Source organism: Sarcophilus harrisii, chromosome 6 (assembly GCF_902635505.1).
Source record: "Sarcophilus harrisii chromosome 6, mSarHar1.11, whole genome shotgun sequence".
In the NCBI taxonomy this organism is placed as follows: Eukaryota; Metazoa; Chordata; class Mammalia; order Dasyuromorphia; family Dasyuridae; genus Sarcophilus; species Sarcophilus harrisii.
Window position 1 is genome coordinate 192150227 of NC_045431.1, and position 21147 is coordinate 192171373.

A 21147-nucleotide genomic window follows, 5' to 3' on the forward strand; every position below is an offset into this window, starting at 1 on the left:
CGGCAGCGCCAACCACCAATAAAAGGCATGAGTTCCCCTTCGTGGGAACCAAACCCGCCAACGAGTGTTCAGAGTCGCTAGCGAGGGCCGCTTTTTCCGAGAGAAGTCTCAAGGATTGGCTGAGCTCCGCTCAGCAACAGGGGCAGGAGGTGGGGAAGAGGGAAGCCGAGGTGAGGTAGCCTTCGGGAGGCGGAAAGGCCTCCAGTTCCGCCTCCAGCCGGGAGGGGCCGGGGCCGGGGCCGGGGCCGAGGCCGAGTCGCGGGGGCAAGGGAGGGGGGGGGGGGGGGGGGTGCTCAGGTGGCCACGATGGGGCTGGGCGGGGCGGCGCCGGCGCCCTCGGGCAGCCCCAACTGCAGCTGCAGGTTGAGCCGGTAACACTGCAGGCTGCAGAGGGGCTGGCCCGTGCGCGAGCAGGCGTAGCGCCGCGGGTGGGGACAGCCTGGCACCGAGCAGCGGGGCCGAGGCCCCGGGGGGGGCGGCGGCGGCGAAACGGGGGCCGGCGTGGGCACGCCCACGGGGAAGGAGAGGGTGGCGCCGCGCGCTCCGCTGCTGTAGCGGACCATGGGCGTGGCGGCGGGGGGCCGGCCCCCTCGGCGCTCGCCACGCGCGGCCCCGCGGCCGCCGCGGCTGCTGGGGGCCGCCGTCTTGGTCAGCCTCTCGATGGTCTGGTTTTTGTGCTCCTCCGCCCGGCGGGCCGCCTGCAAGCGCCGCTTCCGGGCCCGCTCCTCCCGCTTCATCAGCATCTCCTCCGTGAGCTTCGGAGCACCGGCAGCAGCCGGCAGGGCCAGCATGGGCGACGGCTGGCTCCGGGCTTTCTGCAGCAGGGCCCTCTGCGGGGACAACGAGGAGGGGCCGGATCGTCAGGGGCCGCCCGCTCGGACACTGCCGGCTCCCGGCCCGCCCCGACACTCCCCGCCCCGGTCCTCCCCACCCACCCACCCACCTGGCGGGCTGTGAGCAATCTCTCATTGATCTCCTTCTTCAGGTCCCCATTGTCATCCAGCTCCCCCTTCTCCAGTGCATCCAGCCAGCGCTGTTCTTCCTCATCTTCTCGGCCTCCGAGGCCTCCGGCCAATTCTCCAAGAGGGGAGGGGGACAGGTTACTGTCTTCATCTGGGGACAAAAGCGCACCCTGACACAACTTGTATCCAGGCGCAAGAACGGCCGAACTAGGGGGGTGGGGGTGAAGGGCCGGCGGTCAGTCCCTGGAGGTGCTTTACCCAGCCAGGCGCGGTACTGCTCGATGGGGACCCCTTCCATCGGCTCCTCTTCATTGTCCACAACCATGAGGGGAGAAGGGGACCGGGGCTCCTCGGGGATCACAGTGAAGGTGGGAACACTGGAGAAGGACAAGAGTGAGAAGCGGGCCAGCCTGATCCTAGCTCCTTTCCTACCCTCCACATGCAGGATACCAAGTCAATTCAACGGGTCCAGTCTGTGGGCATTTACTAAGTACCTTCTATGCGGCAAGGACTGCACTTACCGTGTTGGGGAATCCAAGGAAAAGCAAAACTAGTGTCTGCTTTTGAGAAGGAGCTCACATTCTAATACTGGCCACTATCAGTCAGTCCCGTAGTCATTTTGGTGCCGTGGTTAGGGCCCCGTGCTAGGCATCAGGAACACTCCTCGAGTTCAAATACAGCCTCGGACACTTCCTAGCTGCATGACCCCCCCCCCCCCAGGAGCCACTTAACCCTGTTTGCCTCCATTTCCCCATTTGTAAAATGAGCTGGAAAAGAAACCAGTCAACCATTTTGCTAAAAAAAACTCCTGCTCTCACCCCAAAGACTGATCAGACCCTCTTCCCAGTAGAAATAAGGGCCCTCTTTTAACTTTCCCCGATACCTAGACCTCCAACCCAACTGCCTGCGCAGTATGGCCAGACTCCCCATCAAAAGATGGCCAGCTCCAGGTCAGCACTCATGGGGAGTCCTTGGCTGTCAGCACAGCCCAGGAGATGGGAGGAGCTCGGGTGCCTTCTTGGGAGGGCTTGGGCCTGGCTGGCCCCCAGACCACGGAGCCCTGACCCCACGGTCTTCCTTACCTCTTGGTGCCCAGGACCTGGCCACCCAGCTTGATCCTGAGCTTCAGCTGGGCAGGAGCTTGGGCAGGGCCAGAGGCAGAGCTGGGCAGGGGCGGGCCGGGCCCTTCCTCCTGGTGCTGCTTTTTCTTGTGCTTCTTCTTGTGCTTCTTATGCTTCTTCTTATGGCCACCGTGGCCGTGGCCACTCAGTTCCAGCTCTTCTCCTGAGGGTCAGCGCCGTTAGCTGGGGGTCGGGGCAGGGGCAGCACCCGGGGCACACAACTTGGGCAGGCACCGGGGGCCCTTCCCCGGAGCTGGGGAGAGGGGAGGGGATGGAAGGGGGGCCGTGGCTAGGACGGGTCGTCTCCATGGCAACCAAGGAGGCGCCACTCGGAGCTGGGGGAAGGGAGAAGGGCGAGTGTCCGTTGCCTTGGAGATCGCGCGCACGCTGGCCCACTCTGACCAGATGAGACCAGACTGGCCCGGCCCGGCCCGGCCCGTAGAGGCTCCGAGGAGGAAGCGCTCCAGACTCCCACCCGCACTGCCCCTGGCAGGCCTTCAGCCGCGGACCCAGGGACTCCGAGAAGCGGGCCCCTTCCCACCTAGACCCGATCCCTCCCGGGCACTACCTACCGGGTTCCGACCCCTCCGCGGCCCCGGAGGCGCCTCCGCGTCTCCACAGCTTGCTCATGAGCAGCCGCAGCTAATAAGAACTGGAAAGGACGAAGACACACGAGAACGACCCCCTTCCGCCCCGCGGAAGCTCTGCTCCCGGAAGTGGAATCACTCCCCTTCCGCTCGTGCTCAGGGCCGTCCGCCATCTTTGTGCGGGGCCGACCCGACGCCCAAATGCCTCCCCGGAGAAACAGGGCTAGTTTTTGGGAGTCCGCCTCAGGGTTCCCCTCGCGGCCGGGCGGGGCACCTCGGCGCTGGGGAGCGACTCCGGGTCCCAGCCGTCCCCTAGGGCCCAGGCGGACACGTGCGGCGGGGAAGAAGCTTTATTCCAGGGCAGATTTTTGCTTGGGGGGGGGGGGGGGGGGGGGGAATGGGTATAATTTTAAAAGTACTTTTTAACGCCCAGCCTGCGAAGTGGGAAGTGCAAGCGTCATCCATTATTCCGATTTTGCAGAAGAGAGAACTGAGGCCGGAGATGTACGCTAACTCAAAACGCCGAGTATGTTGTCTTTAGAGCCACGCTCCGGTTTCAAAACTATTACAGCCGCTAAACAAAGCTTTTACATCTTAAAGCGTGGGACAGTATTTACTAAGTTACTATTCCCGGCGTGGGGGGTGTGGTTTTTTGTTTGCTTTTGTGTGGGTTTGGGGTTTGTGTGGTGGTTATTTTTTTGTGCGTGTGCTAGAGCCACAGACCCACAGAAACACGACGTACAGACCCTCGACCCAGAGCTCTTTTCAAGATTTTGATTCCCGGATAATTGGGACGGTTTCTCGCATTTCTTTCCCAACCCCTAACATGGTGCCTGGAAAGTAAACAGTGCTTAATAAAAGCGTTTGGTTTGGTTATTTGAATTTTCACTTCCTTTTTCCGGACCTCAAAACCTCAGTTTCCTTCTCAGTAGGAGAGGAAAGACGATCTCTTAATGCCTTTTTCAGTTCTGATTTGGTTTTAGTATTCTTTTCCCATCCCTCACCCCCGTGTTGTTTATATGTATGCAATCGCGAGCTCCTTGCGAGCAGGGAGTGTTTTTACAGCCTTTCTTCGTATCCCTGGTATCTACCACCTAATTCGCGCTTAATAAATTCTTTTTACTTCACACACGACACATGTATAAATAACCGCCCTGCCCCACACACCTGCGCACCTGTGGCCACAGGCAGAGCAACGCTGCCCTCATTCTGTGTTCACCTGTACCGACAGCCGCAGCAGCACCCAAACGCTGTTTTCTTCTCAGGCTTTTCCGCTTTCCAGTCCTAGAGTCCTCCCTAGGATGTCCCTAAACAGAAGACAGGACCCCTCGGGAATTGGGGAAGAGACCTTTTTTTGGCTGAGACTTAGTCTGGAGAGGGTGGAGCTTTAGCTTACAGGAGCCTCCCTAGACCGCCCCTGCCTCAGGTAAGGAGGCCCGCCTTCACCGAGTCTCCCAGTCTTCGTTCAGATTGGATGGTGCTCTAACCAAACTTCGGTCTTAGTGCGAGGTTGGCTCAGGTGTGCGCTCTGGGCGGGGCTCTCCTCGAGGTAACTCCGGACTGAGCGTCCCTCCTCTTGGGTGACCTAGGTGCACTCTCGGAGGCCGGAGGGCGGGTAAAGTTTGGGAGTAGAGTAACTGGGAGATTCCCGGGCTTTGAGAGTGGGTGAGGGGGCCGGGCCAGGCGTGGCTGGGCGTGAAGGAACAGGGACAAAGCCAGGCAGGACAGGACAGGAGCCCGGAGATGAGAGGAAGTCCGGAATTGAGATTGGTGAAGCCCAAGGCTTGATGGTAACAGAAAAGAAAGAGAAAAAATTAGCCCACTAACCAACCTAGCCTAAAACAGGACGTTCCGGCACAAAAGAACCAGGGCAAGGATCTGGTGCGTTCCAGAGTTAGACTGATTGAAGAATGTTTTCCCGGAATCACCGGAGTCGGGTCACGGTAGCCAGGGGTTCTGCCCTGGAGATGGAGTTCAAACGCGGCCGTTTTCGCCTCAGTCTATTCTGCGACACCCCAGAGGTAGGAGACCCTCCTCACCCCTCCCAGCCTCTCTCGCCGCCTCCTACGGATCGCCCCCCCCCCTTCGCCTAGAAGGGGTGGGGCAAGGGGTGGACCTTGCAAGTGCCACAAGTGGGTACCAAGGGTGTTAGCTTAGAATAGCACCAACTCGGCTCCGGCCGACTTTTACCCAGCCTCTGTCGGGTCCGATTGGGCTGGCCCAGTCTGGGAAAATATCCAAGTTGAGCCCCACTTCAGTGACCTCAATTAAGACTTCAACATTTCCCCGAAGTTGGTCCCTCTTGGCCCACTCAATATCCACATGCACCTGTAACCTTTCCGTCATGACCAGGACACCTAGGAACTTCCTCCACGCACCAAAACCACCCTCTTAGACCCAGTTCGTAGAAATCTCTCGGACTCCAGAGAGCCCTCTCTACATCCAGACTTGGGTCAAATTGACAAGTGGCAGATGCTTGAGATTGAGACGTAAATAGATCCCACCTCCGGGAGCTGGGATACCAATGTAAGAGAAAATAGGTGACACGACTTGCTTTCCGCTCCCCAGCTTGCCGACATCGCTAAATTAGTAGGCACCCTCTCTGGCTTCATTTCTAGGAATTAAGACCGGATTTTGATCGGGGCTGTCCCTCAGTGTCCAAGCCGTGATCAGTGCCTTTCTCCCAGAGAGTTCTGTAGCGTGATGAATAGTACTCAGTTCGGTTTAGAGGAGCTATGTTGACCCAGATTTGGCCGCGTGTATGATGTTGGTCAAGTAATTTCCTTTTGGGTCTTTGGGTTTTCCTAACCTATCATCAGCATCGTCCTTGTACTAAATCTGTGGTTCTTAAACTTTTTTGCGTGTGTTATGGACCCCTTTGGAATTTTGGCGAACTCTACAGATTATCTTTCTGGGAATGTTTTTAAATGCATAAAAAAAAATGCGTAGGATTACAAAGGAAACCAGGGGTTAGTGAAAAATCAAAATGTAATATTTTTCCCATCAAATATCTAACTTCCTTTCCCCTCCAGAACTGAAAAGGGTTACATCTAATGGCTCCACCTGCCCACCCCCTCATTCCTCCCCAGCAGAGATTCCGGTTGGAACTCTGCTCTTTCCCTCCCCCTGGGAACAAAGGCCCTATTCATCTCTCCTCACCTACTCTTCTCCCTCCGCACAGCTGCCTCCGGGAAGGGAAGGGCTGGGAAGGTCTCGGCTGACTATTCTGAAATGCCACCCCCAGCTTCTGTACACAAAGGGTCACCGCCATTACGCAGGGGACCCTGGAGTCCGAATCCCGAGAACTAGGAATTGCTGAGGTGTTTATTGGGGTGGAAGTTTTTAGCCGCGGAAGGAAAAGGCTGTCTGTCCCCTCCTACCAGTTGAGGCCACCCTAAACTTGAATCCAAGAGGTGGGGCGTGGATGTGAGGGCGGAGCTGAAAAGGCAGACATCTGCCAGGCTAGGCTACGGAGTTTGGGAACACAGTCCTAGGCTAGAGGACACCGGACTGAGGGAGGGGGGGAGGCGGTTGGGCTTGGCCGGGGGATGATAGGCGGGGCCTGGATTACTGTGACCTTGTGGGTCACTGTGTGTTCTGGTGAGAGGGGGGCAAAAGTTGCAGCTGGCGGGGGACTGGGGCTGGTTTCCTGTCTGGAAGGGAAGGGGCCCAGAGAAGGGAGTATGTGTAAAGGGGGAAAGAGCTGTACGCAGGCCCTGCCCACCTAGCCCCCTCTCTTTGCTGGAAAAGAGTGAGGTAACTGGGGAGAGGCTGGGCTGGGTTGGACTAGGCTGGGCCGAGGCGGGGCGCAGCAGAGCATGGGAGGGACAATTTGGAGTGGATGAGGCATTCTCTAGGACTCACCCGTTTCCACTTCCCGGGCTCTGTAACTGCCTCACTTTCTCCGCACATCCATCCCCCCCACTAAAAAGCTAAACAAGAGCCAGGTTCCCAGTTAGAAACCTACAACCTTCCTCATCTGCTCCTTGGGAACCCTTAACAACCATGTGAAACTTGCCGCCAAATGCTGCTTGACTCCCCCCCCCCTTGCAAAATACCCCCATTCTGCTTCTCCCCCCCCCCATATCACCACATTATCCTTCACCCCCATCCCTGTACACATTGGCCCTCTGTCCACTGGGCCAGTGATGTGGGCGGGGGCTCGGGAGGGAATGAAAGGCCCTTTCTCTTCCACAGCTGGGAGAACAGCTGCCATCAGACCCAAACTGGATGCTGAACTCTGCCTAGGGGCCCCCTCTGCCACTAGCCCCCCTCCCCTCTGTCAGTTCTCCAGAACCTCCCTTCTCCCCTCCCACCTTCCTTTCCCTTCCCCTCCCTCCATCCCTTGCTCCAGCCTGGGGCGGTGGCAGCTGCCGTGGAGAAAGTTTGTCGTGGCAGCCTTAGGGGCCTGACTGCGGGGAGTTAGGGGGTTGAAGGGAGGAACCGGCATTGCTTCAGGGCAGACCTGAGGGCCACAGAGATGCAGGACAGATTGCACATCCTGGAAGACCTGAACATGCTGTACATCCGGCAGATGGCGCTCAGCCTGGAGGTAATACCCCCGCCCCCACCCCGCAGGGGTGCCTGCTAACTCTGCATGTGCTTGAGCCTCATTGCACTGGAGCTTGCTGGGGCTGAGGGATGGGAGCGGGCTGGGGAGGGGAAGGCTAGGGAACGCTCTGCAGCGTCGCAGACCTGCAGGTTGCATGAGGGTGGGTTTCGTGTGGCTACCCCAGCCCCAAAGCCGGCCTTGAGAGCAGCCGATGCTGTGTGGCTCCGGTTCTGGGACGCTCTCTGCCCTCTCCCCACTCCCACCTCCACACATTCTGGAAACTGGTGGTTGGTATGTGATTTTTCTGGACGAGGATTAAGAGACACACTGTGGAGTGGAAAATGGGAAAGTCACTTCTCTGGGCCTCAGTTTCCTTGTCTGTGACATGAGAAGGGGAGGGTCTCCGAGGTTGGGGCCAGATGGCCTCTGAAATGGCTTCCAGAAAGAGCAACTCTAACGCCGACAATGAGGAAGCCAGCTGAGATAGGATAGAATAGAACGGGGTCTGAAGTGTGACAACCAGCGTTTGTGTGGAGCTTGAGCACAAAGACAAGCAAGGAAGGGAACAATCTAGCCTTGGAAGTGCCGGTTTCCCTTCCCTCAGCCTTCTCACTGGCTGAAATCATGTACATTGTCTCTGCCGACCATCTCTCCCTTGTGATCCAGCCCTATGGGACTTTGGCTTCCCAGCGTGGCCTAAGAAACCGATGGTAAAATTACATTGAATAGCTAGAGTTGCTGTTTCCTTACCTTCCTCTCCACCAAGATAGGGGATGGTGTGGAGATGGACTCTTGAAAGATGCCCAATGTTTGGACAAGAGGTGGTGAAATTAGGGGGAAAGATTCTGAAAGTGACTTTAATGTGAATTTCAAGGAGAAATAGGAATAATAGTTATACACAGGCACACACACATGTCACCGAATCTGAGTTCGAGCCTGAGCAAATGAAGTCTTTGGAAAGCAAATTTCTCCTTTGGAAAATGGGGTTAAAGTTACCTGTATTATTCTCCTCACTAGATTGCTATTTGAAAAATTTTACAATCCTTTATAATAATGGCCTAGTAGTTGTATTATTATGTATGGAACAGCCAGGAGAATAGATGGGAGAGGGGGAGTTTCCAAGGAGGATCTGAGTGGAGAAACAGAAGTAATAGTCCTAGAGACTCGGAAGGGAGTAATGAGGTCTGAAATTTCGGATGCCATTGGGGGCTGCTGGAGAGGGAGTCTGGGGACACTGCGTTAGAGAACATGGCCTACAAGAGGTAGCCCATTGTCTAAAGGGCGAACTAGGAGGAGGAGGGGAGCTAGAGATAGAGTAAAAAACAAGATTCCTGGATTTTCCTGGATAGCCGGGGCAGGAAGTGAGGAGGGAGAGGATGTTAGTTTGAGACCGTAGTTTCCAGACTTGTGAAAGTCCGACTTCGGAGTCCAAAGGTGGAAAGCAAAGCGTACAGGTTGTGAGATGTTTGTCCCTCTCTTGTTTGCCCTGGGCACGTTCTCCCTGTCTCCGGGCTAACGAACAGCTTCCAGGGTGGAAGGTCTCCCCCGAGAGGGCAGGATCTCGTTTACACCTTCCTCTGCGTCCTGCCTCCTCCACACCAACAGGTAGAACTTTGCCCCTGGATCCTTGACTCCCTTGGCGAGGAGAGGATGGTAGCGGGTTGGCAGCCAGCCCTTGGCGAGGCGCTGTCTGTTGTGGCCGTCCCTCCCTCCCTCCGCTTCTCCACGCGGGTCACGCTGCGGGTTTGCGACTGAGTACCGAGCTCCCCGAGCCCGGGGGGAGACGGCGGGGTGGAGCTTCAGGGCGTGCCCATCGTGGGGGCGGCGCTCGGACTGTCGGCGGAATGTTGTGGGTGGGGGCTGCTGCATTTGAGGAGGGGATCCCCGAGACCCCGGGATGGTGGCCCTGCGGCCTGGGAGAGGTGAAAGGCTGGCCACATGGCCCGCTACCCTGGTCTCCCCGCGCCTCGGCTGCTCTCGCGTCGATTTGGAGCTGATGTCACCGGAGCTCCGGAGCTCTGGAGGCGTGGGGAGGACGCGGGAGCCCTCCGGCCGAGCCTTGCTGAGCCGGCCCGGCCCCGGCCCTCCGGCCTGCGGCGCCGCTTAGCCAGCTCCGCACTGGCCCTGGCCCGGCCAGTCAGAGCTCGGGGGCCGGAGCCGGCGGCGGCGGCGGAATGGAGGGAGCCGGGGAAGGACAAGTAAGTGATGCCCGAGGGAGAGCCTCGGGGGAGGGAGAGCCCTGAGCCTGGCAGCCCGGTGCTGCTCTCCAGGGTCTTGTGGCTAAGCCAAGGGGCGGCGGAGAGAGGCTCTGGGGGTAGTCCCGTGTACCTATGCCCTTTGCACACGCCCACACAGCCCTGCAGAGCCAGCCACTGCAGAGCCTCGGCATGGCCATCCCAGGGCACGGGCAGGCAGCTAACAATGACACATGGGTAAATCCCAGTGCCCTCGGAGGCGGCCGGCTCCCGAGAGTTTTCCTACAGAAGGAAAACACTAAAGGGACTTTGTTTGGAGAGGAAAGAAAAGAGAGAACTCCAGACAGAGACAGTGTAGGGGAAGGGGGCTGTGGGGAATCTCTAGGGAATGGACTCGGGAGAGGAAAAAAAATTGGCTTAGCCCAAGTAAAAGAAGCTGAAGTTGGGGAGGTAAGGGGAAGATAAATGTGAGCTTAGAGTACCTAGGAGAGGAGATTGGTGTGAGGGAAGAGATTGAGGGAGAGGTCAGGGACCTCCACCAGGAAGAACCCTGTTCTTCCAGTAGCTGCTCCTCTTTAAGTTTTTGGGGGTGGAGAGGAGCATGAAATGGAGCTGGATAATGAGAACAGCATGAGAGGTGAGGGCTGGGGGATGAGCATGTTTGGGAATGTTACTCGGAATTGCTCTGTGACTCAGACCTGAATCCAAGATCTTGGGGAAGCTCACTAACATCAGCTCAAAAAAAAAAAAAAAAAAAGTTGATGGCTTTCCACTAGCTATGGCATAAATGCATTCAAGGTCCTCACAAGCGTCATTTTGTCACTACTGCCCTGTAGAAGTCTTGGTTCAAGCAAAGCAGTCTCCTTGCTAGCTCATTTTCATGAAATTCTTTCCCTGGAAAACTGGTCTCTCCACCCTCATCTCAAAATTCTAAGTCATTTTTTAAGGCCCTGCTGAAATATTCGATCCTATATAAAAATTTCCCTAATTAACTCAATTTGTAATAGGCTTTTGATTAACCTCCAAATTGTTACATAAGTTTTGATATTTGTCTAACAGCTCTATGACATGCTTCCTTCTGTGGTAGCTGTGTGTGTGTGTCCCCAGCGAGTCTCAGGAGAACAAAAAAAAACCACACACTTTCCCATGTTTTTATAGATCCGATTACATCTAAGTGCAGTAAGTTGTGCATGATATGTGCTTTGCTGGATAGATGAATCATCCTACTTATCATCTGGGCCTCAGTGTCTATAAAGTGGGTAGATTATTTTCTAAGCCCCCTTTCTATTCTAACCTTTTATTTTTCCTTGCTACCCTAACCAAACCTTTTGCCTTCTCTCTCCCAGACCCTCCTCAAACTTCTTTTAGTCTTCCTTTCATCTATGTTACCCCACTTTCTAGCTTAATCAAAACATTTGTGGTTTTCCCACTTTCAGTTTCTGAATTGAACTTAACGAAGACTCTCCCCCATCTTCTGGATGGTTTTCTTGCCCTAAAGTTTCTAGATTCAGACTAATCTTTAGGTCAAAGGGACCAGAGAATCTGTAGTTTCCTCCCACATCCTGCAAAAATATCTCACCATTTCACATACCTCCCCTTGTCAGATTTTTAAAGTAGGAAATGATTCCCTTCTTCCATATAGTTCCTCTTTGGATCCAATATTGCACAACTCTTAAATTTTTATTTTGTGATATAGGATAGTATGTGTTGTTTTGTGACAATACTCATGATCTTTTCAGTGGGTTCAGCCCCTTCGCTAGAGTATAAGCAGATGGAAGTCATTTCAATTGTGTCTGAATCTTCATGACCTCATATATACACCTTGGTGTGTGTGTGTGTGTGTGTATATATATATATATATATATATAGGCAAAGAGACTGGAATGGTTTGCCACTTCCTTCTCCAGCTCATTTTACAAATGAGGAAACTGCAGTTTTCTATCCACTCCACCACTTGACTGTCCAAAGCAAATGAAAGAGGCATATCATTTCTTTGATGACTTCCCTAGTACCTGGTTAACTGCAAATCAGTATTTCATTCATTCAACACCATTTGGTTGTGATTGGGTACCTAGTCGATACAATATAATATTAAGACCTAAAGATTCAAAAATAACTTAAGACACAATATTCCCTTCTCTCCAAAGGGGAAGATAAGGTACACACCGTACATGTGTACATGCTTAAAATAAAAGGCAGTATATGATAGTGCATAAGAGGAGTACCCAAAGATCACTTCTGTCTCAAGAATGAGTCAGCAGAGCATGTGGCTTTGGAGTCAGACTGTACCATAAAGGTTTAATAGAAGTTCAATAAGCAGAATTGGGAAGGTAGGCTGGAATATTTTATTAACAGATCGGGGAAGACTGTGTATGCTATAAGCAAAGGAGAGCTACTGGAGATTGTTTTTGTATTAAAGCTTTTTATTTTCAAAACATATGCATAGATAATTTTCAACAGTCACCCTTGCAAAACCTTGTGCTCCAAGTTTTTTTCCCTTCCTTCCCCTGACCCTCTCCTCTAGATAGCAAATAATCCAATATAAGTTAAACACGTACACTTCTTCTATACATATTTCCATAATTATGCTGCACAAGAAAAATCTGATCAAAAAAAAAAGAGAAATAAGAAAACAAAATGTAAGTAAACAACAAAAACAAGTGAAAATACTATGTTGTGATCCACATTCAGTCCCCACAGTCCTCTCTCTGGGTGCAGATGGCTCTCTTCATCACAAGTCCATTGGAACTGGCCTGAATCATCTCATTGTTGAAAAGAGCCATATCCATCAGAATTGAACTTGGTATAATCTTGCTGTTGCCTATTCAATGATTGGAGATTTTTTTAAAGCAGGGAGAAGCCTCTGCTTTCAGAAGATCAGAGCAATGGTTTAAGATACTAACTTTGGTGGTGTGTTTAGGATAGGGTGGAGTAGGAAGAAAGAGGAAGAAGGCAGACTAATTTAGAAGGTCATAATGATAGGTCATTATTTATTTAATTCAATTTCTCCCAGGGCCTTCCTTAACTTTAATATTAGGGAAGAGGGTTGAGGAATCCTGTTTCTCTCGTCTTACTAGTTGTTCCTCTCCCCTCAGGATACAGAGCTGCAGCGAAAACTGGATCATGAGATCCGAATGCGAGAAGGCGCCTGTAAGCTGCTGGCTGCCTGCTCCCAACGGGAACAAGCCCTAGAGGCCACCAAGAGCTTGCTGGTTTGCAGCAGCCGCATCCTCAGTTACATGGGGGAACTGCAGCGTCGAAAGGAAGCACAGGTGCTGGGGAGAACAGCAAGGCGGTGAGCAGGGGGAGGAAGAGGAGCAGACAAATTTTTGGAAGGGGGTCCTCCTGCACTAAGCAAATACCATCTGGAGTCAGATTTGCTCACCGGGGCAGTGAGCAGTCAGTACATATGGAGTGTCAGCTGGGTGTCCGGTGATGTTCATTTGAGAGGATGGAATGGGATTGGCTAGCGTGGGAGTATTGGGCAGTAAAGTGAATTTGGTGCATGTGTTGACCAGGACCTCTGGAAAAGCTTTGGAGTTTTGTTCTCCCTGAGCCCCCAGTGCCCAGAAACACATCAGGCTCCTAGAACCTGTTCAACTCATTGACTGGAACCTTATAAGACAGCATTCTCCCACAAGCTCTTCCAGAGCAGCCCTGAACATAAAACACAATTCCACGCATTAGATATGTGCTTACCAAGGAGGCTGGTACTATCCCCACCAACTTTTTTTTAATTTTTTGCTTTTGAACTATTTATTTATTATTTTTTTAAATTATAACTTTTTATTGATAGAACCCATGCCTGGATAATTTTTTTACAACATTATCCCTTGCACTCACTTCTGTTCCGATTTTTCACCTCCCTCCCTTCACCTCTTCCCCCAGATGGCAAGTAATTCTATACATCCCACCAACTACACCCCCCCCCCCCCCTTTGGCAATTGCGGTTAAGTGACTTGCCCGGGGTCACACAGCTAGGAAATGTTAAGTGTCTGAGGCCAGATTTGAACTTCAGGGCTGGTGCTCTATCCACTGCACCACCTAACTGCTCTCCCCACCAACTCTTGATGAGAATGTTAAAGACTTTAAGAAGAGAAATACTTTGAAGCACTTCAAGCAGTGGGAGCTATTGAGAAAACAAAGTCATAGGGGATTTAGAGGAGAGGGTATCTATGCTGTCAAAGATGTGAGATCCAGTGTTAGAGACACAAAGCTGCTCCAAATTGAAACTACAGACACAGGACTTGAAAGAGATGAGTTTATGCAATGTACTCTCTATGTGAGAGGTATCATGGCATTGTGAATAAAGGTAAGAGACTTGGAGAGAGATTAGATTCAAATCCTATTTGAGATTTCTACTAAAATCCCATCTGAGACTCGTACTAGCTCAGTTTCCCCATCTGTAAAATGAAAAGGGAATAGACTACTGTATATGGCCTCAAAAGTCCTTGCCAATTTTAAATCTATAATCTTAGTTGATAAAATTTGATGAGCATTGTAGGACTCCAAATTATTAAAGATAAGTGTTGATGGAGTAAGGGTGGGAAAAAAGCTTTAGAGTTTAGATCACTAGTGGAAAACTGATTAGCCAAAACGCATTGAGAAAAGTTATCTGGTATGGAGGATCAAGGAGAAGTTGGCATGAGGATCAATGTGGAATTTAGACCTCAAAGGAATCTAGTTCAACTCTCTAATTTAAAAAATGAAGAAACTGAGACAGACTTAGTAAGGGCCAGGATTCCAACTCAAGTCCATTGGAAAATCTCGCTACCAACCCAGAACATCACATTGGACTACATTGTCAGGTCAGCCAAAAATTTTAGTATTCTTCCCATCAGTCAGCCTACCGGAGTTCCTTATTAATTATCTTCTGAGTTTCTTTTATGTTCTTCCCTCCCAAACCTTCTCCCCTCCCCCTATACATGTAAGCTACATATACAAGAAAATATAAAAGGGTTAATGGGATGTAGGTCAGGGAAGAAGAAGATGGGCAATGTTAGTTGATTAATAAAAAACTTTTAGCAACTGATTTTGAATTTGAAAACTTCCCACTTGAGACTCATAATAATCCTGGTGTTATGTATTTATGATGCTTATTTTTATCCCCATTGTACAGATGGGGAAACTGAGTCTCAGAGAAGCTGGGTGACTTGCCTCTGGTCATATAGTCAGACAACAGGATTCAAACTAGGGTTTTTCTTAGTTCTAAATTTAGCACTTTTTTCCTACCATAGAGGAAGGGACCCAATAAAGATTATTATTCTTACAAGGCATCTCCAGGGAATGTGTATGAGTTTATACGTGACTCTATAACCAAGTGTATCTACGTGGGCAGAAACATATCAAGTGATCACTGGCACGAATAATGAGGTTAATGAGATATATTGACCACTGAACAAAAATTCCTAGGGCCATCCAGCCCCGATGCGTTATTCTCTTATTTCCCCTAGTGTCTGTCACATCAATAATTATATATTATCCTGGCAAAGGAGGGAATGCTAGGTAGAAGAGTCCCTGGTATCAGGATGGTCCATAATCCCTGTGTTTCTGGATAGGGTTTGGAAGGGGGAAAGCAGGTTCACTACAATAACATGTTTATTTCTTTCCCTGCACCCAAGGCCTTCAGACACTAGGCCCCCTGATGAGCGCTCCCCATGTCGAGGCACAATTTGTATCTCTGGTAAGGAATCCCTCATTCACCTTCATTGACCCTCTACTTCAGGCCATTCTGGCATCCCCTTCTATGCCTGCCCCTTCCCACAGGTTCTGTCCCCGGGGCTAAGGAACGCTGTCCAAGGTGAAAGTTTTCTTGGGGCACTTCCTAATCTCCCTGCTATCTCAAGCCACCCTGTGTCCTTTCTCCTCTAGATATCCGGATCCCCCTCATGTGGAAGGACACAGAGTATTTCAAGAACAAGGGAGGTGAGTCTTACAGACGGCTATCTTTTCCCTGGGGAGTGGGCTGGGTAACATCCCCAAGGCGCCATCTGCTCTGTTGATGGAGGTGTCTGGCAAGGTCTGTCAGGCCACCTACCCCCTCTCCCTATCTGATTTCTGGCTTCTCCCTTCAGACTTACATCGATGGGCTGTATTCCTGTTGCTGCAGCTGGGGGGGAACATCCAGGACACAGAGATGGTCCTGGTCGACAGGACGCTAACAGACATCTCCTTTCAAAGCAGCGTTCTTTTGTGAGTCCTTAAACCGGTCATCCTTCTCTCCTTTCCAACCCAGACCTGATCCTTGGGAGGGGTAGCCAGGGTATACTTCTGAGGGAAGGTAAGCTCCTGACCCTGCAGGGCTCCCCCCTTTCCCCCACAACGCTCCCAGGGAATCCCTCCGCTTCCTCCAGAGCCCTTTCCCATATTTTGCAGTAGTGAGGCAGGACCAGATTTTGAGCTGCGCTTGGAGCTGTATGGGGCCTGTGTAGAAGAGGAGGGAGTCCTAGCGGGGGCTCCCCGGAGACTGGCCACCAAGCTCAGTAATTCTCTGGGCCGATCCTCGGGAAGGCGTGTTCGGGCCTCACTGGAGAGTGCTGGGGGTTCTGGGAGTAGCGGTGCCGCCAGCCCCATCCTACTCCCCACTCCTGCTGTGGGGTAAGCATAATCTCTGGGCCCTGCGGGGCTACCTAGTGCCCCTGAGCTATCATAGAAGAAGGGGAGGGACAAAGAATACTGGCCCAGATGCAGTATGGGGATCGCCTGAGTGATTCACAGCAAGACCAAAGCAGAGCAAGACTGCAGAAAAGGGACTCTGGAGTGGGATTTCTGGTGAAAGAAGAGATGGCTCAGTGGTGAGAGCTGAGTCAGTGACCCGCCTACCTTCTGACACTTTGTCCCTCCCACAGGGGTCCCCGGTACCACCTCCTGGCCCAGACCACCCTTACTCTGGCTGCGGTACAAGACGGCTTCCGCACCCACGACCTCACCCTCACTAGTAATGGTGAGTGAGGGTGGGCAGAGGCAGGGGGAACGGGGAAGAATGCCTCAATCAGGATGGAGAGGAAAGGGGCCCAGTTAAAAGCCTTCCCTTCCCCACCATCACTCTGTTCTCTCTAGAGGAGAACCCAGCCTGGTTGCCCCTCTATGGAAGCGTGTGTTGTCGCTTGGCGGCTCAGCCCCTGTGCATGACTCAGCCTGTCATGAGCGGCCCCTTCAGAGTGCAGGTGAGGGGAAAAGAGGGGGAAGAGAATGGTTTGGGGGGCAACTGAGCAGCAGCAGGAAAGGTATGGAGATGACGCATTGTGAGGAATAAAGGCTGGAAACGAGATCAAGAACAGGATTTGTGGGGTCAGACGTGGGGGAGCCTCCCCCTTAAATTAGGCATAAATGAGACAGAATGTTACTGGGGGGCACCAAGGGATGTGGGATGGGAAGGAGAGGGAGGAAGGTGGAGGTGGAAAGTGACTTCTGTCTTTGTCTTGTTGGCTGCAGAGCTGGGGCCAGGTCCATGGCATCCTGAAAGGAACCAACCTTTTCTGTTACCGACATCCTGGGGAAGCCGGCACTCAGGAAGACCCATTGTTCACCATTGCAATCAACAAGGTGACGATGGCAGCCGGGGTACCCCTAAGGTGTGGGGGGTCAGGGAGGAGAAACCCTGTCAAACCTCAGAACTGGACCCTGGGCAGAGGCAGGTTCCTATTTGTGGAAGGCTTAAGGATGAAAAGTGCCTGACATGGGTCCCCGGATCTCAGGGAGCTCAGCCTGCCTCCACACAGAGCAACTTCTTGGAAATGAGCCACCCCAGGATGCTCCCTGCCTAGGTCCTCTGGTCTCACATCCACCCGAAACCACCACTGTGTGATGCGGCTCCTTACTAAGATCCTGAGGCTCGGCTTCATCTCAGAAATGACTTCGGGTCCCATGCCTTTCCTTTGTTTACAAGTCTCCATCTTCCTTTGTTGCTTTATCTCTCCCTACACCCCTTCTCTCTTCCCTCCCTTTCTTTTTCCTCTTTCTCTTCTTTTCCCTCCTCTCCCTTCTATATCTTCCTCTCCCGTTTTCTATTTTTTCCTTTTCCTTCTTTCCCTCCTTCCCTTTCTCTTCTCTCCTCCCCTTCTTCCTCTTACCTGCCTCCTCTCCTTCTTCCTTCTTTCCCCTTTTCTTCCATTTCTCTTCCTTTCTCTTGCTCTTTTTCTCTTCCCCATCTCTCCTTTCTCCCCTTCTACCGCTTCCCCCTTCTTTCCTCTATCTCTTCCCTTTTCCCTCACTGCTTTCTTTCTCTTGCTTTTTCTTCCCCTCTTCCCTTTTCCTTCTTTCCTTTCCCTTTCTCTTGATTTTTCTTCTCCCTCTTCTTTCTCTCCATCCCTTTCTTCTCCTCTATCTCCCCCTTCTTCCTTCTTTCCCCTTTCCCTCATTTTCTTGCTTTTTCTCCTCCCTCTCTCCTTGTACCTCTTGCTTTTTTTACCCCTTTTGCCTTTCCTTTCCCTTCTTCCCCCTCTCCTTCCCTCTCTTCCTTTCTCTTGACCTTTTTCTTTCTTAATCTTCTCCTTCCCCCTCCCTCTTTCTCACTTTCTCCCTTCCCATTCCTTCTCCCCTTTTTCCTTCTTTCCCCTTTCCCTTCCTTTCTCTTGCTCTATTTCTCCTCCTCATTTCTTCACCCCCTTCTCCTTTTCTCCTTTCCTCTCATTTTATCTTCTTTTCTCTTCCCTTTTCCCTCCTTTCAGCACTCAATCTTCTGTCATGTGGTCCAATCTTACTCTTCTAGATTTTCTTCTCATCTTTCACAGGAATTCCTCAACTATTTTAGGTCATGGTACCTTCTGGCTGTCTGGTGACCCCTTTCTCAAACTCCTTTCTCAGACTATCATTCTGCTGTAGAAAAAAAAAAATTAAATATATAGGATGACAAAGAAAACCATGATATTGAAATATAGTCACATTTTTCCAAACAAGCTCCAAGACCCTGGGTTTTAGAAGGATCTTAGGAGAGTCTCCAGTTGGGTGGCTGCCCTGTTTTTCCCTGTTTGACTCCCTCCAGCTCCCTCTTTGGCCTCTCATGCTCTGTGAAATCTGGGCCTCAGATTCTTAGCTATAAAATGTGGGGATGGAAGGAGATTGGATTTGAGATTTGTTAAGGTCCAAATCTCAGTCCAAATTATCTTATTCCTCCCTTTCCATCATGCTTCTTGTCAAATATCTCCTTAACTTCTCTGATCCTGTCTGGCCTTGGGTTCAAAACTTCTAATCGGAGAGATGTATTAGTAATTGATTTATGTCACCACTTGGCTGGGCACTCCATGGGGGAGGGTTCCCCCCAAAAAAAGGGGGGGACCAGGAGGTGAATCTGGGACATGGGCTGGACCTCAACTTTTACCCTTTCCCCAGGAGACTCGGGTCCGAGCTGGAGAGCGGGACCAGAGCCTGGGGGGATCCCTCACCCTCAGCATCAGTAACCGGTATGGGGGAGATGAAGTGACCCACACATTGCACATGGAAAGCCGGGGAGTTCTACAGCGCTGGATGGAGGCTTTGTGGCAGCTCTTCTTTGACATGAGTAAATGGGTAGAGGGTGCTTCTGGGGTGGGGGCTAGGGCCTTCGCTGCTCTTGGGGGGCTCCATAGATGGGGTTCATGGTCTACAGCCCTCCCGTTTGGAGGCTCTTATGGGTTGGGAACAGGTAGGGGAGGCTGCAGGGCTGCCTAGTCAGCTCCTAAGACTGGAGGACAGCCTGACAGGATTGTCTGACTTCTCTGATTAGTTGATTTTTTTCCCGGGCAATGGGGGTTAAGTGACTTACCCAGGGTCACACAGCTAGGAAATGATAAGTGTCTGAGACCACTGACCAGTTGATTTTGAAGGGTTTGTTGGAGAAGGAAGCCAGAGTGAGATCTAAGTGGCCAACTGACCCACCACGGCCTGCACCCAATTTCTCCCCTTCTTTAGGCCAGTGGAAACAATGCTGTGATGAACTCATGAAGATAGAAGTGCCTCCTCCACGCAAACCACCCCCTGCGCTGGCCAGGCAAGGCTCGCTCTACCACGAGATGGGTAAGGGGGACTCCACTTATGGAAACCGGAGGGAGGTGGGTGCTCCCAAGGCCCAGGGAACAGAGGTGGGGAGATCGAAAAGGGTCCCCAGGCTTGGGCACATCATCTTCGAGCAGAAGTGATATCCAGTCTGCTTTCCTTCCTCTCTGCCATTCTCTCCTCACTCATTCACTTCCAGCTCTATCCTGTCCTCGAGACCCACTGTCACCTATGACCCCTCAGACCACTTAGTCCCCCACTTCTGACCCTCTTCTCAAACCCACTCACCTCTGACCCTCAGACCCACTCACTCCACCTCTCTCTTCTCAGACATACTCATCTTTGACCCTCTCAGATCTACTCACGTCCCTACCTCTGACTCTCTTCTCAGACCCATTCATCCCTCTCAGACCCACTCACCTCTGACCCTCTTCTTGGACCATTCCTCTCCCCTCTTACCTCTAACCCTCAGACCCACTCATCCTCCATCTTCTGACCCTCTTCTCAGACCACTCCCCTACCCACTTACCCCTGAACCCCTTCTCAGACCCCATCCCGTGACCTTTCCCAGGCCCCTGCTGTCTCCTTGCCAGGCCGGTTCCCAGGCCTCTCCCTCTCTCTGCTCTTGGCTCCCCCCTAAAATGGTTTCTTTCTGTAGAGCTCTCCAGGCCTTTCCCCCCCTAATGTCTCCTTTTCTGTCTCTTCCTCATGCCGTCTGGCCTCCGGGCCACTTTCCTTTCCTGGTTCCTCCTCTCCCCTCCCCCTTCCCTCAGCCTTGGTCCCAGGGGGCCCAGGCGAGGGGCTACTGCTCCAGGATAATGCTGTATCAGCCGAGATCCGGGCCCTGCTCTCCTCCTATTACAGCGACAGGTGACAGCTGGCCTGCTGGCTGGGAGGGGGCCTGGGGGGACTGGGGTGGTGCAGAGCAAGTCTGGGGCTGAAGCTCTGATGTGTACTCCACCCCCGCATCCCCTCCCGGTGCTGCAGCTATTGAACCCCTCGATGACATCGCCACAGTGACAGACATCCTGGCGAAGCGGGAGGGGCCCCCCCTGGATGTTCCCCCACCCTGGCTGGCATTATTTACAGAGAAGCTGCCCTCCTCCAAGCTCCCGGCCCGGGCCCCCAGAAGCCCCTCTCCGCCCCGTGCCTGCCTCGGCCCCCGAGCCACTCCCTGGGGGCGGCCTCGCACCCTCTCCCTGGACGCTGCTCCCCGAGGCCGCCCTCCTCTTCCTCCCCGCTCCAGCTCGAGTTCCAGCTCGGGCTCTGGCAGCCCCGCACCCCGACAGCGGTCCCCTCCAGCCCGGGGGTTCCGGGCGAAAGCCCGGCCCTGGCTCCAGTCACCTGTGTGAGGGCTTGTAGAAGGGGGTGCTGCTGGAAATAGGGCAGTGCTGAAAGAGGAATGGCCTTCCGAGGTCACTCAAAGGAGTGTTGTCAGGGGATGGTCAGTGGTGCCACTGAAGAGGGCCTGGGGGTGGCCAGCTTCACGCCCAGCTCTGTGGGGCCTGGGTGAGGGCAAACCCTCCCGTGAGGTCCCCACCGGGGCCTTGTCCACGGCTGGCTGGTGGACCCCGGCTACTTCCTGAGAGAAAACTGGAACCCCCAGCCCAGATGCACTATCCCACGTCAGGTGAGGGGCAGCGAGGCTCTGGAAGGAGGGAGCTGGGACGCCAAGAGGGCACCTGCCCCCCTCGCTCCCCCCCAATGCAGTCATTAAAGTCTATTTAATGCCATGGAGTCGAGCCTGAGTGTCTCAGA

General features: G+C 52.8%; 2 protein-coding genes across 10 annotated transcripts; one reads left to right on the forward strand and one right to left on the reverse strand.

The window, feature by feature from the left end:
• Positions 1 to 275: 275 nt before the first annotated feature.
• INO80B (INO80 complex subunit B) lies at positions 276 to 3027 on the reverse strand. Its single transcript, XM_031942405.1, has 5 exons — positions 2656 to 3027; positions 2045 to 2246; positions 1221 to 1339; positions 944 to 1113; positions 276 to 830 (listed from the first exon to the last, which is right to left on the reverse strand). Exons 1-5 carry the CDS (start codon positions 2711 to 2713, stop codon positions 294 to 296), a joined length of 1086 nt encoding a protein of 361 aa, XP_031798265.1. The 5' UTR covers positions 2714 to 3027; the 3' UTR covers positions 276 to 293.
• A 1362-nt stretch (positions 3028 to 4389) lies between these two features.
• RTKN (rhotekin) lies at positions 4390 to 21126 on the forward strand. 9 transcript variants are annotated; one of them, XM_031942398.1, is made up of 13 exons: positions 4390 to 4691; positions 12513 to 12712; positions 15039 to 15100; positions 15289 to 15342; positions 15492 to 15609; positions 15793 to 16014; positions 16266 to 16360; positions 16477 to 16583; positions 16852 to 16962; positions 18748 to 18916; positions 19306 to 19410; positions 20163 to 20259; positions 20377 to 20452. In XM_031942398.1, exons 1-13 carry the CDS (start codon positions 4581 to 4583, stop codon positions 20381 to 20383), a joined length of 1458 nt encoding a protein of 485 aa, XP_031798258.1. In that variant the 5' UTR covers positions 4390 to 4580; the 3' UTR covers positions 20384 to 20452. The 9 variants fall into 9 exon arrangements, with proteins under 9 accessions (XP_031798258.1, XP_023361940.1, XP_023361941.1 ...); XM_012552414.3 differs by lacking the exons at positions 4390 to 4691; positions 20163 to 20259 and adding exons at positions 6268 to 6426; positions 6868 to 7222 and having other exon boundaries at positions 20377 to 21126; XM_023506172.2 differs by lacking the exon at positions 20163 to 20259 and having other exon boundaries at positions 20377 to 21126.
• Positions 21127 to 21147: the final 21 nt, after the last annotated feature.